Below are 17,330 nucleotides of genomic sequence, written 5' to 3'. Positions count from 1 at the left end.
AATTTTACTTGAAATTTATGGACCATATTACTGATAAGGCCTACCATCGATTTTTGTTGACTGTATACAAGGACGAACATGCCTAAATCGTCCTAGAATTGTACTCAGATGTTATTTTTTTGTTGGAAACGATTTTTTGTGAGTAACAAACGGAATAAAAATAATGTACCCTGCATACAATGGTGGAGTTTTGTTGAGTGATTGAGAGAACGATTATGCTATAAGTGTTCGAAAAGGCTATTATTATTGTGGAAAATTCAATATTTTATGATTTGTGAGTTGTGGTATATCCGCTAGATTCTTTGGATTTGTCCTACAGGCACAATTTTCTAATTCAGAATATAATATAGAAAAAGACCAAGCATAATTTATAATTTTTTTTTATCAAATTTGCAAAAAATAAAATAAAACCAGTAAGGAAAGTAGTAAAGTCGGACGGGGCCGACTATATGATACCCTTCACCCCTTTGGGTATATTCAACAGATGAATCCTAACAGACCCATTTTTAAAGGACCATTAAAATGAAATTGGACCCATAAACATGTCATTCTGCAACCGATACTAAATTTTTCATTTGGTCAGATATAGAAGCTATATCTAAATCTGAACCGATTTTCAGGAAACTTAACACACATCATTCTAGACCTAATTCATTACGCTGTGCCAAATTTCGTGCAAATCGAAAGATATATAGGGACTTTGGTGCACCATTTACATTTAATAGGACGAACATATATATGGTAGCTATATCTAAATCTGAACCGATTTTCAGGAAACTTAACACATATCATAATATACCTAATTCATTATGCTGTGCCAAATTTCGTGCAAATCGAAAGATATATAGGGACTTTGGTACCCCATTTACCTTAAATCGGACGAAACTATATATGGAAGCTATATCTAAATCTGAACCGATTTTCTCGAAACTTGGCATACATCATTATGGACCTAATTCAGTACTCTGTGCCAAATTTCATGCATATCGAAAGATATAGAGGGACTTTGGTGCCCCATTTACCTTAAATCGGTCGAAAATATATATGGGAGCTATATCTAAATCTGAACCGATTTCAATAGGGTTCGTCCTTGGGCCAAATAAGTGACTTGTGCCAAATTTCATCCAATTCGTATTATAAATGCGACCTGTACTTTGTTTACAATTTAACATCTACAGACGGACGGACATGCATAAATCGACTCAGAAAGTGATTCTTGTGAGTTGTGGTGTATCCGCTAGATTCTTTGGATTTGTCCTACAGGCACAATTTTCTAATTCAGAATATAATATAGAAAAAGACCAAGCATAATTTATAAATTTTTTTTTATCAAATTTGCAAAAAATAAAATAAAACCAGTAAGGAAAGTAGTAAAGTCGGACGGGGCCGACTATATGATACCCTTCACCCCTTTGGGTATATTCAACAGATGAATCCTAACAGACCCATTTTTAAAGGACCATTAAAATGAAATTGGACCCATAAACATGTCATTCTGCAACCGATACTAAATTTTTCATTTGGTCAGATATAGAAGCTATATCTAAATCTGAACCGATTTTCAGGAAACTTAACACACATCATTCTAGACCTAATTCATTACGCTGTGCCAAATTTCGTGCAAATCGAAAGATATATAGGGACTTTGGTGCACCATTTACATTTAATAGGATGAAAATATATATGGTAGCTATATCTAAATCTGAACCGATTTTCAGGAAACTTAACACATATCATAATATACCTAATTCATTATGCTGTGCCAAATTTCGTGCAAATCGAAAGATATATAGGGACTTTGGTACCCCATTTACCTTAAATCGGACGAAACTATATATGGAAGCTATATCTAAATCTGAACCGATTTTCTCGAAACTTGGCATACATCATTATGGACCTAATTCAGTACTCTGTGCCAAATTTCATGCATATCGAAAGATATAGAGGGACTTTGGTGCCCCATTTACCTTAAATCGGTCGAAAATATATATGGGAGCTATATCTAAATCTGAACCGATTTCAATAGGGTTCGTCCTTGGGCCAAATAAGTGACTTGTGCCAAATTTCATCCAATTCGTATTATAAATGCGACCTGTACTTTGTTTACAATTTAACATCTACAGACGGACGGACATGCATAAATCGACTCAGAAAGTGATTCTCAAAAGGCAGTGTGGTGAAGGGTATAAAAAGTAGAGTATATACTAAGTTTGTCATTATATATTATTGACCAGAATAAAATTCAATGTCGATGTTTGCAAGTCTGTCTATTTGTCTGCAGTTTGTCCGTCAGTTAAAATCAATTAAAGTAGAACTTTGAAAATGTTCACATACATAGTATTTTGAGAAATGGAGAAACCAAACACATTGGCTATAATTTTTGTGTTGTGAATACTTTGTCTACTTTTGCGGATAGACCCCATATAATGGTACCACCCCCCATTATTCGGTATTTTGGAGAGATTGGGCAACAGCCACCCTCATCGTTTCTTCAACATTTTTAAACAATCAAAATATTTTAAATTCATTTGCAATTTATGTGGCATGTATGACTTTGCGTATGATTAATGGGTCTAGTGTTCCACAATAATTATACGCCACGTAACCAATTCATAATTTCTGATATTTTTATACCCTTCACTACACTGAGGTATAAGGTATTATGTCTTTGTGCATGCATGTTCGTCCGTCTGTCTACGTTAAATTTTAAACAAAGAACAGGTCGCATTTGTGATCCGAATTGGATGAAATTTGGCACAGCTCATTTATTTGGCCCAAAGACGAACCCTATTGAAATTGGAAAATTCGGTTCAGATTTAGATATAACTCCCATATATAGTTTCGTCTGATTTTCAGCGAATGGTGCACCAAAGCTCCGAATTATGTTCTCATATATAGTTTCATTCGATTTTCTTTTAGTAGTTCACCAAAGTACCAAAATATGTCCGAATTCACAAAATTTTGAACAACGTTGTGAAGCTAGGATAGCCTAAAGTGTGCCAAGCTTTAGATATAGCTACTATATATAGTTTTCTTAATGGTCCACCACAACTACAAAATATGGCAGATTGCTACAAAATATTGCACATCTTACTGAAGTTCGTATAGTCTAACGTGTGTCTAGTTTTGTTGAAAACGGTTTACATTTAGATATAGCTCCCGTATATATTTCCGTCCGAGTTTAGGTATATGGTACACCAAATGTGTACCATGTGAAATCGAAAAACGACAAATAAACGTAGAACTAGTGAACGGAGCTGTATAGTAATACGGTGCCAACCTTATGATACCCTACACAACTACCACGGAACATTAATTTTCTGGGATTTTTATTCCGATGCTGGGCAAAAATTCGCTATAGTTGCATTCTTTTGACTGATTGGATCATCTTTCTTACCCAGACATGTTGGTTTCCCGAGGGAACATTTACACCGTAAGATGCAAATTTGGTTATTTTATTGAAGGTGATTATCGAAACAAACATTGAAATTAGTTGGCTAGTTCAGCTTATTTTTGTGACCTCTTCGTCGAATAGAAAAACGGGCAAAAGTACAGTTTTCTGTCCTGTCATATCATCACCTGATCATCGCCGAAAGTTATAAGTGTCCCCCTTGACCACAACCGGAACTTCATCTAAAATTTCAAAGCGATATACGCGTCAATTCCACCCTCTTTTATGGCAATGGTGATACTTAATAGGTAAACCCTTGTAAATATTTACGTATAACTTCCACATCCGAGTACATATACCCAAATAATTGGTATTAATTTTAAAATGAACCACTCCTCCTACATATACTACTAACCTCCCCGGTCTATGTCCTAAAGGAGTATTGCAAATTTAGCTATATTTCACATAAAAGTCGGGGTTCATTTGACCCGCTAAACATTGACCGATCATCATGAAACCAGCCATAGTTATTCGTTGGTCAGATCCCATTCTCCGCGTAAAATTTCGCGATGTTCGAATCATAGTTGTGGCCTCTAGACCGAAAAACAGAAAAAAATAAAGTTTTTGGGCCAAAGCAAAATTTGGTGACGATTGGTCCATAACTGTGGCCCTAGTCGAGATATGACGATCGGTGTTCTAAAATGTTATTAATTAATTTCGAGAAAAATATTGACCATTTTTTGGGAGAGATACCACAAGGAGTGGAACGATGGGCCCCATCTTCGAAATTATGATATTGAATGTTTAAATCGACTCCAAATTGTCTGAAACTGATTTGCTTTAAAGAAACATGCGGTTTAAACCCAATATTTCGATAAGACTCATTTTTGTCGTAACGTAGTGTTGTTACCCTCATTAGCCATAAAGCTGAAGGTATAAACATTGAACTACCCTGAAAAATTTATGTTAACCAGTTTTTTTCTGACCAGGAATACGTTATAGCTAATTAAAGACAATTCACAATTTTCTGAAAAAATATTCGTCACCCCCAGAACCTAGATCGCCGAATTACTGCTACATGAGGCGATAGCTTTATATATGGGTGCTATTTCACAACCTGGGTTTGTATCGAAACTTTACTAAAAAATATTGCTTGCTCCCAAAGAACCTTGTATACCAAATGACATCCCTTTGGTAGGAAAATGCTACTATAATATACAAAATACAGAAAATTATGCGGGACATAATATGTAGGCTATGTCCAGAGCAATTTCAATATCTGCTCATAAAAGTATAAATATGAAAAATAGTTTTCAAGTTTAAAGTTTGAGAAGCACTTCTGCTGTCGCTTGATGCTGACTCACAAAATCTACTATATCTTCAAGAGCAATGAATAATGAAATACTTTAATAATAAAAAATCATTAAACAAATACGTATGCATTTCAACCATAAATTAGTTTTTGTTGTTTTTCTATATCACTTCCATTTAATTACTTGAATGTATTGTTATTTTTATTTCAAATTTTAATTCCATATACTAATTTTCTATATTTTTCCTTCTTTATTATTATTTCAGTTGGCCAATGAAGGTGTACCACCACTACCATTGCAGGGAAAAAATTTCCAAAGAGCCAGAAATTAAATTCACAGAAAATAATCAAGTAAATTTCATCAAGTAGAGGAACAACAAGAACAACCTTTCTCCACCTACAACATTCTCATCATCATCAGCTATAAGAAGTACTACTACTACTACCACATTTCAACACAATATTGATGATTGACCAAGCGGAAGTCATTCGCACAAAAAACGAACAACGACAATAACGATGAAATTTATATATTTTAAGAGGAACAACAACAAAAAATGAAAAACACAAATGGCGCAGAGAAGAGGAAATGTTGCTTTAGAAAAAAATATAATTTAAAGAAAATAATATCATTAGAAAAACAACAACAACGACATTATTTTTTATATAAGTATGATTTGATCGAGGAAGTAAACATAACATCTTCTGATATAAAGCTATCACTTTTTTTTGTTCTACGCTGTGGTTACTGTTGTCCTCCAGACACACAAACACACACACACACTTTCCTTTAACACTCATACACACACACAATTTTATCTCCATGATTTTTTTAAAGAGATAAACATCAAAATCACAATGTCATTTGCATAAATCACATTTACATTTTTTGTGGATGTTGTTGTTGTTATTTTCTGCTTGTCCAAACACCCTAACTACGAAACGGGCCAGCCACCAACCACTCATTCACCCCAGTGTCGTGTAATGAAGATGAGAAAAGAAATGCAAGAAATTGTTGGCATTTTTTTACAAAAGGACATTATGGCGCAATTAGTTTTGACCGCTTGACTGACTTACAACACCATCACCCCGACAATCTCCAACCATCATCGCCACTATAAGCAGCACTCAAACATTTAACTACTTTGAAAGTATTCATGTAAATAAAATTCCATGACAGAAACCAGATTTTCTTAAGAAGGATTTCATAGATGTAGAAAAGGAAGAACGAGACGAAAACACATTCGGCAGCAAAACTTGTGACCAAGTTATTTTTTGAGGTGATAAAAATCAACATAATATCATTATAAAGCAAAGTCTTAAAATTATAATCATCATCATCCTTAGATGCGGCATCATTATCATCATCTGCAAACAACACACCATCATCACAACAGTGTGGCATTTAAAGTACGAAATCATCTCCGGAACTTTCATCATTTCATTATATAATATTGCCATATTTTTAACATCTGTTGTTTTGCCGCAGAAATCCTTCTTTAAAAATATTCAGTCAATTCTATGCCGTCAGCAAAATAATCGTCATCATCATGGTCGCCGTAGTCTAACAAACACTTTTTCTAGCCACATTGTCCTTCTTCTTCTCTGCGTCTTCATAATTTTTAAGAGCGGTTTGTATATCAGCTACTTCATAACAGTGGTAGCGACAGCAATATGTAGTAGCAGAAACAGCAACAACAACAACATCTTCCAGTTAACAAACCGGAAAAAATATATTCCCATTATCCTTAAGCTCTGAGAAGAACAACATTGTTTAAAGACAATAGAAGCACTAACAACAACAATTACAGTTTAAACGTAGTTTTTAAAACAAATCTGTATTTTATTTTGTATGAAAATCAAAAAAAATTAATAAGGATCTAGATTTAAAAATAAAAAAAACATGTTTTTTATTTAAAAATTGTATTCTGGGGAATCAAAAAAATTAAACAGGCAAATGAAGCGCCTAAAAGTATGATTTAGTTTTGAAACCTCTAACAATGAATTCCAGTTAGGAAGGGTAACACTGGCAAAAACATCCGGATAGCGCCATCTATTGAAATGCATGATTGGAAATCCCACATCAAAAAATTGCCAGGGCTGGGAAGTCCCGAAAACGTCATGTCGTTAATTTTCAAAAAATCGGTGTTTTGTGGAATTTAAAGCTGTTTTTGGCAAAAATAAAAGCGAATCATACTCTGGAGATTATGAGGGAAATGTAGAAAAGTAAATTGGGTTATTATTTTAATGTATTTCTTCGTAATTAATACATAAAGATCGCAGTGAAACAAACGTTGGGTATTCGATGCACAATATCATAAAATCGAAGGAAAAGGAGGTATATTCAGATCTAAGAGGATTTAAAAGGAATTTTATACATTTCTTTGTAGATCCATTTCAATAGAAAAAACGTAGGGTTTTTTGTACACCATTTAAATAAAATCGATATGAGAGCTATACCAACATCTAAACCGATTTCAACGAAGCTTAGCGAACGTTATACTGGCCCCATGACAATATACTGTCGAACCTTGGCTGTTTGGTGCACTATTTTCTTTGAATCGGATATGGATGCTCATAAAAACTGAACCGATTGAAAAAAACTTTACGCACGTTATAAAATTTATAAAATTTCTCGTAAATTTAACAAACGTAGGTCATTGCACATAATGGGACGTAAATATATATGGGAGCTATATCAACATCTGAGTACATTTTAACGAACACGTTATACACATTTTTCTAGGTCCAAATCAATAGATTGTGAAAAATTTCATCTAAATCTGTCGAACCTTGGCGATTGGTGCTATATAAAAATCAACCGATTTCCAAGAAACTTAGCACACGATATTCTAGACCGAAATCAATACCCTGTGCAAAATTTCGTCTAAATCGGTCGAACTTTGGCAGTTGGGTGCACTATTTTCCTTAAATCGGACGAAAATGTATATGGAAACTATATGCAATTCTGAGCCGATTTCAAAACAACTTAGCACACGTCATTAAAGGCCCAATTCCATAAGCAATGCTAATTTTCGCGTAAATCGAACATTGGTGTGCAGTTTTCATTAAATCGGAGGAAAATATATATGGGATCCATATGCAAATCTGAACCGATTTCAACCAACCTTAACACACTCCAATCTAGGACCAATGCAATACGCCTTGCTAAATTTCGTCTTATTCAGACAAACTTTGAAAGATTGGTGCATCATTTGGATAAAATCGGACGGAAATAGATAAGGGAGCTATATCCAAAACTGAACCAATTTCAAAAAAAAAACTTAACGCTCGTCATTCTAGGCCCAATTCAATATGCAATGCAAAATTTCGTCTCAATCAGATAAAGCTTGGGTGTTCGGTGCACCATTTTCATCAAATCCGACGAAAATATATATATATATATATTTATTTATATCTATATCTGAATCGATTTCGACACGCCACTCCAGCTGAAATACGATAAGCTATGGAAAATTTCGTCTAAAATGGACAAACCGTGGGAGGCAAGGACTTACTCGAATTGTCCGATTTCTATGCAAACCTATTTCCATTTATATATATGTATATAGGTCCAAATTGAAGTATATGAAAGGTCCTAGTTGCTTTTTACGTCTAAATGCTCATAATTTGTCATTCATCTTCAAAAGTAACATATTTAGGAAATTTGAACAAAACTTCAAAACAACAGGCTATAATTTGATATTTTTGTTTGTTATGCCCTTTATTTCAAGCTCATCTATAAGCTATGGATGTCTATAGATGTTCAACAACACTTCATAGGCATTACATATGAAAATTTATACGAAAACACCGTTTTTACTTTCAAGTTACCCTGTTGAAAATGGGAATTTTTTATAAATTCAAAAAATGGTTTTGCCCAAATGGGTAGTGTGAATCAATAGATGGCGCGAAAATCATGTTTTTGCCAGTGTTACCCTTTTCAATGTAATATTTCAAATTAATCATTTCAAAGCATGCTTTTAGGCGAAAAGTAAATTAAATTGGCTGTTATAATTATTTTCAATGGAAATAAAAAAACAATTATTTTTCGTTTTTAATTAGTATTTCTTTATAAAAAAGATATTTATATATATTATAATATGTAAATTATAAAAAGGGTGTAAATACTGTTGTATTCCGCATATTTAATTCGAATTTTGTCGCATCTGGAATCAAATCTGAAACGAAAAGATATAAAATGTATATTAATCAAGGTTTAAAAATATATTACTAATTAGAGATTATTTTTTTATGAAAAGAAAATGTTGTACTTTGACTGTTTATTAGAAAAAACGGTCAGGTTCGTACTGGTGTAATGTACAGGCCACAGTTATGAACCAAGTCCGTTTCTGGAAAAGAAGACACATTGTTTTTGATAATGATCAGTTAATATTTAAATAAAATGTACCATAGAAGGAGATCTGGGCAACGAGGAAACATGACTTTTGAGGATAATCGTTCAATGTTTAGCCGGTCATATGGATCAAAAGATTCGTGCGGAAATCGATGAAAATTGTTTGTTATAGAATATATGAAAAGTATGAATGTGGATTGGTTGACTTTTAATCTGATTTAATTTGTAGTTGTTTACCATTCCCTTAACTCCCCCTGGAGTAGTCCCAATACAATTAATCAAAATTATTATACCCTTCACCACACTGTGGTACAGCGTATTATGTCTTTGTGCAAATGTTTGTAACAGGCAAAAGGAATCGAGAAAGACCCATGGTTCCTTTTGAGAATATGCATAGAATAACATTCTGAGTCGATTTACGTATGTCCGTCCGTCCATTTATTTTTGTGAACAAAGTATAGGTCACATTTATTATCTGATTTGAATGAAATTTGGCACAGTTCACTTATTTGGCGCAGGAACGAACCCGTCTGATTTTAGTTAAATGATGCACCATACTCCCAATATTTGTCTGATTGAGGCAACATTTTGCACAGCGCGCTCGATCAGGTCCATACTTATGTATGCAAAGTTCTGTTAAAATCGGTTCAGATTTATATACAGTTTCGTCCGATTTTTTGTGAATGATGCACCAAACTCCCAATATTTGCCCGATTAAAACAAAATTTTGCACAGAGTACTAAATTAGGTTCAGATTGATGTCTGCGAAGTTTTGTTAAAATCAGTCCAGATTTAGATATACCTCCACATATATAGTTTCGTCCGATTTTTTTGTGAATGATACACCAAACTCCCAATATTTATCCGATTGGGACAAAACTTTGCACAGAGTACTGAATTTAGTCCAGAGTGATATCTGCGAAGTTTTGTTAAAATCGGTTCAGATTTAGATATAGCTCACATTCATAGTTTCGACCGATTTTATGCGAATGATGTACCAAACTCACAATATTTATCCGATTGGGACAAAAGTTTGCACAGATTTCTGAATTAGGTCCAGACTGATGTATGCGAAGTTTTGTTAAAATCGGTTCAGATATAGATCACATATATAGTTTCGTCCTTTTATTGTTGTTTTTTATTTGCACAGAGTACTGAATTAGCTCCAGACTGATGTCTGCGAAGTTTTGTTGAAATCGGTTCACATGTTGATATAGGTCTTATATATTTTTTCGTTCGATTTTATGTAAATGGTTCACGGAAGGACCTATGTTTGTGCGATTTACATGAAATTTGTGAATTGGATGAAACGTTGTGCGTATTTTGAATAAAATCTGATATTCTATTAGCTTAATATTTTTAATTTTAAAAATTGAAAATGTTGACAATTGTGGGGGATGTACTGGAATAGATAAATAAAATGTCTTCTGAGCAAGGATCTGGTAAAAGTGAAAAGGGATAGTAAAAGCATGCTAATATCGATGTCATGCCTATTTTGTAGAACATTTGCAGGTCAAAATATTTCGTCCTTTGGTACGTCTTAGTTTACGGTTCATGAAAATACGGATATTTGTGCCAGGACTCGAAATAGAAAGATGATAGTTTTTACTAAAATATTCTTCATTCGATTTGACTGAAGACATGTTCTCTCCAAAATAATCAGAAATAGCCGCAAAAAAGATATAAATATTTGTCTGGACTTTAGAGTTAACTGCAAAAAAATTATAGATAAATTATTTTGAGTTATGACTAATTTGTGTTTTGGATTCTTTATGTATTCGCCAAGCGTTGTTACCCTCATAAGGAATTATTCTTCACCAACATATTGCAGTGATCGGTCGATATTTTAAAGTTTATTGTGGCTGTGTTTTTTGGGTTTCGGATTCTTGGGGTATGAAATATATTAACAAAAAGTTTTTGATATAGGTCCATATAGATATTCCGATTTATTTTCGGTTATTAGAAAATGGGCCCATGTTTTCATATAGCTCCGATATAAACGTCACTCTCCATTTTCCGTATTTTAAATATTTTTGCTACATTTTCCAACAGAAGGGATTGTAAGTTAAAATTTCGGATTCATAGAAGAAACAAATAAACGCCCCAAAATATTTTCATCTATAAATGTAATATACATCAACTAGACCATGACAAAATTGCTATACTATATTCTCCGCTCAGTGGGCGACTTTTTATATCTTACGTTGTGTCCACCAACAGATGTTCTGCACTTTTATTAGTTAACTTAAAACCGATTGACAGCTCAGTTAGTCCGAACACATACACAACTTGAAATTTATTATTTGTGCCTCATTTGTTGTTGTCAAAGTGTGAAACGACGTTCCATTCGTTCGTTCGTTGACCATAACCAGTGAGCGGGTGGAGGTAATGTTTTGCGGTATCATGGTTTATGGTATTGATGTTTGTTGGCGTCATTTCTTAATGTTGTCCTGCTGATCCGTAGTCACATTGCGTGTTGTTTTCTAATTAAACGAAAGGTTCCAAGAAAAAACAAATAACTTGAAGACAGAAAATAATTGTTCGGTTGGTGTCTTAATGGACTATGGGCGCAACAAAACAACAACAAATACGGAGGTCTATGACGGCCAGTAGAATGTAAAAGCGAAAACAAACAATTAGTTGCCAATTAATACAAATTAAGCACACACAATGACTTTGTTTTAACGTCATTTTCTTTTGTTGCCCTGTCATCGTCATGGTCATCAGCATCGGCATCATCACGGTCAACATCAAGTTGTCGTTGATGATGGTTGTCAGCTACACCAGCCAGAAGTGAATCTCATTATTTTTCTACACCAGCAAACGCCCAAGAATCTTAGGAAGCTTATTTATTACAATTATGCCAACTGCGTGTATATTTGAAGTGGAGGTGGAATGGCGTACCTACCTTGGAAATAGACAGAGGAGAAATTTCGAGAAATTTGGATAATATTGACAAAGAGAGATAATCTCACAAATTGAAGGTAAACCAGGAAACAAGATCGTAATCCTAGGATACTAATAAACAAAGATAAACAAATGGGAATAATATTTCGAAGAAATTGATAAATGAAAACCAGTAAGCGGAGCAGTATAGTCGGACGGGGCCGACCATATGATACCCTACACAACTTCCACGAAAATGTAACATTCTGTGGTTCTATATTCTGAGCTTGGGCAATATTTCGCGATATTTGCACCCCTTTAACCGTCTAGAGGTCAACAAATATTACTAATATTCAGTACAGCCCTTCTAATTACTTGCGCAGATTCCCTTCACCGTGGGTTGTTTTGTGACGTTCAGCTTTCAATTGTGGTTATAGATCGACTTGAAAACACAAAAAAAATTAAGTTTTCGGTCCACTTCATCCCAAAATTATTATCTGATTATCATCGAAAATTATAGACGTTGTCCTTGCCCATACATGGATCCTCATTGAACATTTCAAAGCGATCAGCGCTATATTTCCGCCCTCTAGTGTGGTATTGGGTTACTAAATAATGTCTGAATACGTAAGCACCTGTAAATATTTAAGTTTATCTCCCAAATTTGAGTACATCCGACCATATAATTGGTATCAATTTAAAGGTCAACCACTCCTCTTGAACACACTATAAACTTCTCGGGCCTTGGTCCTTCAGGGGCAATTAAATACGCCATAGAATGCAAATTTTGTCATTTTTCACACAAAAGTCAGAGTTCCTTTGACCCGCTAAATATTGACCGATCTTTATCAAAACAGGCATGCTTGTTCTTTGGCCCGATCCCCTTCTCTATGCAAACATTCGCGGTGTTTGGGTCATAATTGCGGTATCAGGAGCGACCAGAAAAACCGACAAAAATAAAGTTTTTGGTACATTTCATCCCCTAAATATTAACCGATCTTTTCCAAAAACAATAGGGGTCTTCATTGGCCAGAACCCATTCTACATGCAAAATTTCGTGAAGTTTGGTCCATAACTGTGGCCTGTATCGTGTTTACAAATTATAATGGACAGACGGACGGACGGACGGACGGACACACATGTCTAGATCGACTCAGCTAGTCGAGATATCGGTATCGGTATGCTTAAAGGTGGGTCTAGGACCAATATTTCGCGGCGTTACAAACTTTTGGAGCTTCACAAAGCTATAATACCCTGACAACATAGTTGTGTAGGGTTTAACAAGTAACAAAGCCGTAGAATAATACGGTTTGCCGACGAAGCTCTGAATTATTACGACTATATCGCTAATTTGTTGCAATGGTACCTCCCTCTCAAAGGTTTAAAATTTCTGCCTTTGAGAGGGAGGTCTGCCCTCTGCTCTGGTACCTCCCCCAAAAAGCGTCAATCTATACAAATAAAAGAATAAAGTGATTGACTGACTGAATGACTTAGCGATCCATCAACGCCCAGACGAAACGGCTGAAGCTAGAATTTTAGGTGAGGGTCACTATTGGCCCAAAGTTGTCAGATAAGGCTGGGTTTTTGGAAATTCGTACTAGAACGGTACGAAATGTACTAAAATGTATTAAATGTGGTATCATTTGTATTTAGCGAACCGGTAGAGCTAGAACTCTTATATTTGAAATAAGGATCACAGCTGGAGTGTAGAATAGATGTAGCAAAGGATTTTTTGGAAATTCGAACTATAAGTATCCGAATTGTACTAAAATGTACTAAATTTGGTACAATTTCGTAGCATGTAAATGAAAAGAGCTAAAAACTTGAAATTTGGAATGCGAAAAGTTCTATATGGTACTATATTTGGTACAAATTTGATTTGGAGGTACAAATCGAGCTGGAATCCTGAAAATTTAAATTAACATTACAGCTAGGAGTGTAGAATAGATGTAGCAAATGATTTTTTGGAAATTTTTTACTTATGTGTAGGAAAATTACTAAAATGTACTAAATTTGGTACAATTTGGATTTGGGTGAACCGATAGAGCTGGAACATTGAAATTTGGAGTTAGGATCATTGTTGGGGTGTAGGATTGGTGTTTGTAGGAAATTTTGGAAATTCGAACTAAATTTAGATTTGGGTGAACCGATAGAGATGGAATCTTGACATTTGGAGTTAGGATCATTGTTGGAAGGTTGAAATGAGCTATTTAGGAAGTTTTGGAAATTCCTACTTATGTGAACTAAATTTGGTACAATTTAAATTTTGAGTGCACCGATGTAGGCAGTTTTGGAAATTTGTACTAAATGGTACCAAATGTGAATTTGGGTGAACCGATTGAGCTGGAATCTTGAAATTTGACGTTAGGATTACTGCTTAGGTGTAGGATTGGGCTATGCAAAAAAATTTGGAAATTCGTACTAATGTGTACAAAATGGTACCAAATGTGTATTTAGATGAACCGATAGTGGTGGAACGCTAAAATATGGAAAAAGGGTTACTGCTGGAGTCTTAAATTGGGGTATGGATGTAGTTTTGGAAATTCACACATATGTGTACAAAATGTTTGGTACAATTTGAACTTTGGGTGAACTGATAGAGCTGGGATTCTGAAATATGGAGTTGGGCTGTAGGTTTGGGGTATTTTGTACTATATGGAACCAAATTTTGATTTGGGTGAACCGATAGAGCTGGAATCTTGAAATTTGAAGTTATGATCACTGTTGGGGTGTATGATTGGGCTATGTAGAACGTTTCTGGAAATTTCTACAAATGTGTTCTAAATAGTACCAACTTTGGATTTGTGTGAACTTATAGAGCTGGCAATTTGGAGTTAGGATCAACGAAGGGGTGTTAGACTGCGGTATGAATGACACTAAATTTGGTACAATTTAGATTTAGAGTGAACAGATTAAGCTGGAATGCTGACATTTGGTAACACACATTTGGATTTGGGTGAAGCTATGTTTGAAATGTGGATTTTTTCTAAATAAATATTACAAGAGTACAAGGTATCCGATTTGATCGAAGGTATGTCGTCTCTAAAAACGTGGAATATCCGCAAACATAGATATTATGCCCACCTTACATGAATTGTAGGGTCACCAGCAAAAAAATCATTACGCCTTGAGAGGTCTTAATATACTCGTCAAGGGCAATTTCTTGAAATTGCAATTATTTCTATTTGACTTTTTTAAATTGTTTTACAGAATTCTTGTCATTATTTACCAACCCTCATTTTTATTATTATATGTATATAAAAATTGCAAATAACAATATGCCACGATAACGACATTGATCACGCTGCCACTAATTGTGACGAATGAATCCTCGTCGTACCCAGCTTCCCATCAACACGAACACTAAAAGTTATTCATCATTATTTTTTTCTTTATTTTTTGTTCTTCCATTCTCTTGACATTTATTTTAGTTGCGAATAGCAACAAAATATATTAATCAGATATTTATAAAGTCACGTACTTTTACTTTCAGCACTGTCATCGTTGGAAGAAGTGGAAAATACAGGATTCAAAATTTATATTTTAAATAAATAGTAAGACACTGATCAAATTTCTAGAAAATTTTAAATTATTAAAAATTTTGTGTGGGAGGTATCAGAGGAGAGTCGGACGTATATGCCAAATTGAGACCAAACTGGGTTCTCCATTTGCTTTATATGATATGTGTATATCCTTTTTATCAGAAAGATGACCATACCGCTCATTTGCTATAGAAAATTTATTTTGTAAAACATACGTTTTAAATTTACAATCTACTTACACCTTACAAGGTACAGAGGGATCCCTACAGCCTCTCAATCGAAGTGTGAATGAGATATTCAACAGATTTTTTACACAACATGAAGACTGATATAGCGAAACATTTTGCATCATTAACTCGATAATCACGATTTTTATTACTGATGTTGTGTGTGGCCTTGAGACGTCAACTAATACTAAGTTTTTCATAACTTGTTGGTACAAATTTGCTAGAAAAAATAACCTTAAAAATAAAAAAATGAGCTGGATATTAACACAAAATAGGGTCTTTCGAAGATCTGAATTCCAACCAGACAGACATCAGGATATGCCTAATGTGCCCTAGGTTCACTGGATTAAATTTTAAACATATTTTACTAATACTAAGTTTTTTATAACTTGTTGGTACACATTTTTGTAATTAAGTATCAGAGGACAAAAACCAGCAATAATGTTTTTATATCACTGGATTAAGTACTGAGATATAGAACTCTAAAAAAAGTATCGAATGTGTCCCAGTCTCCCCTACCAAAGAGAATGAACACCATTTTCGGACATGATATAGGTTTGGTAGTGTTATGTAAAATTTTAAAGATATACTTTGATGTGCAAAATTTGGGATCAAATCGGTTACTCTTTTCTAGAGTTGTAGTGTGCACTAGATAGCCAGTCGAACAGTCGTTTCTAAATCAACATCCACTTGTAACACACATCTTTATACCCTTCACCACACTTTGGCTTGTGTCTAGAATGATGCGTGTAAATTTTTTTGAAAATCGGTTCAGATTTAGATATAGCTCCCATATATATGTTCACCCGATTTTATGTAAGTGGTGTACCAAAGTCCCTATATATCTTTCGATTTGCACGAAATTTGGCATGGCGTACTGAATCAGTTCAGATTTAGATATAGCTCCCATATATATTTTCGCCCGATTTAATGTAAGTATCTTTCTTTCTCTATGTATCTTTCGATTTGGACGAAATTTGGCATATCGTACTGAATTGAGTCTAGAATGATGTGTGTTAAGTTTCCTGAAAATTGTCCGATTTTAAGGACAATTGCCACAAAATTTTGCACAGACCTACTTAAGATAGTATAGCCAAACGTGTGTCAAGTTTTGTCAGAATCCGACCAGATCATAATATAGTTCCCATATAGTTTCGTCCGATTTTAAGTAGGACTCAAGGACAAAAGAATATGTTCATTAGGAACAGAACGGACATAAATTAGTCTAACCTAACCTATAACAAGTTTCGTTGAAATATGTTCATATTTGGATATAGGTTAAATATCTATTTTCATCCTATTTTAAGTAAATGATGCTCTTCATTTTTTTTTCAGAATAGAATGACGTAATTGCGTGTAGAAGTACAGATGTAACCCATATATATTTCTGACCGACTTCGTGTTAATTGGGCTCCAAATATTCAACGGGTGTCCGATTGATATTTGCTTTAAATCGACTTACATAATTTTGTCCCATTGTAACAACTGAATGAAATGTTTATGGATTGATCTAAGTCAGCTCACAATTACATAAAGGTCACATAATTTAGTTCATCCAATTTCATGTTAATGACCCTTCTGTGAAGGGTATCATATAGTCGACAAATAATTTGAT

At 34.3% G+C, this 17,330-nt stretch overlaps 1 protein-coding gene across 1 annotated transcript in view; it reads left to right on the top strand.

The window, feature by feature from the left end:
• LOC133328163 (protein obstructor-E-like) overlaps positions 1-5,047 on the top strand; it is a gene marked incomplete at its 5' end in the record, with an annotated part of 57,811 nt that extends 52,764 nt beyond the window's left edge. Inside the window, one exon of the mRNA XM_061536722.1 lies at positions 4,970-5,047. Coding sequence (XP_061392706.1) covers positions 4,970-5,035 — 66 coding nt within the window. The remainder of the gene's footprint in view (positions 1-4,969) is intronic.
• Between the last annotated feature and the right edge of the window lie 12,283 nt (positions 5,048-17,330).

Source organism: Musca vetustissima, unplaced genomic scaffold, assembly GCF_032173495.1.
Source record: "Musca vetustissima isolate MV318-11 ecotype Yass unplaced genomic scaffold, APGP_CSIRO_Mvet_v1 utg6570, whole genome shotgun sequence".
NCBI lineage: Eukaryota > Metazoa > Arthropoda > Insecta > Diptera > Muscidae > Musca > Musca vetustissima.
This window is presented reverse-complemented; position numbering and strand designations above follow the sequence as displayed.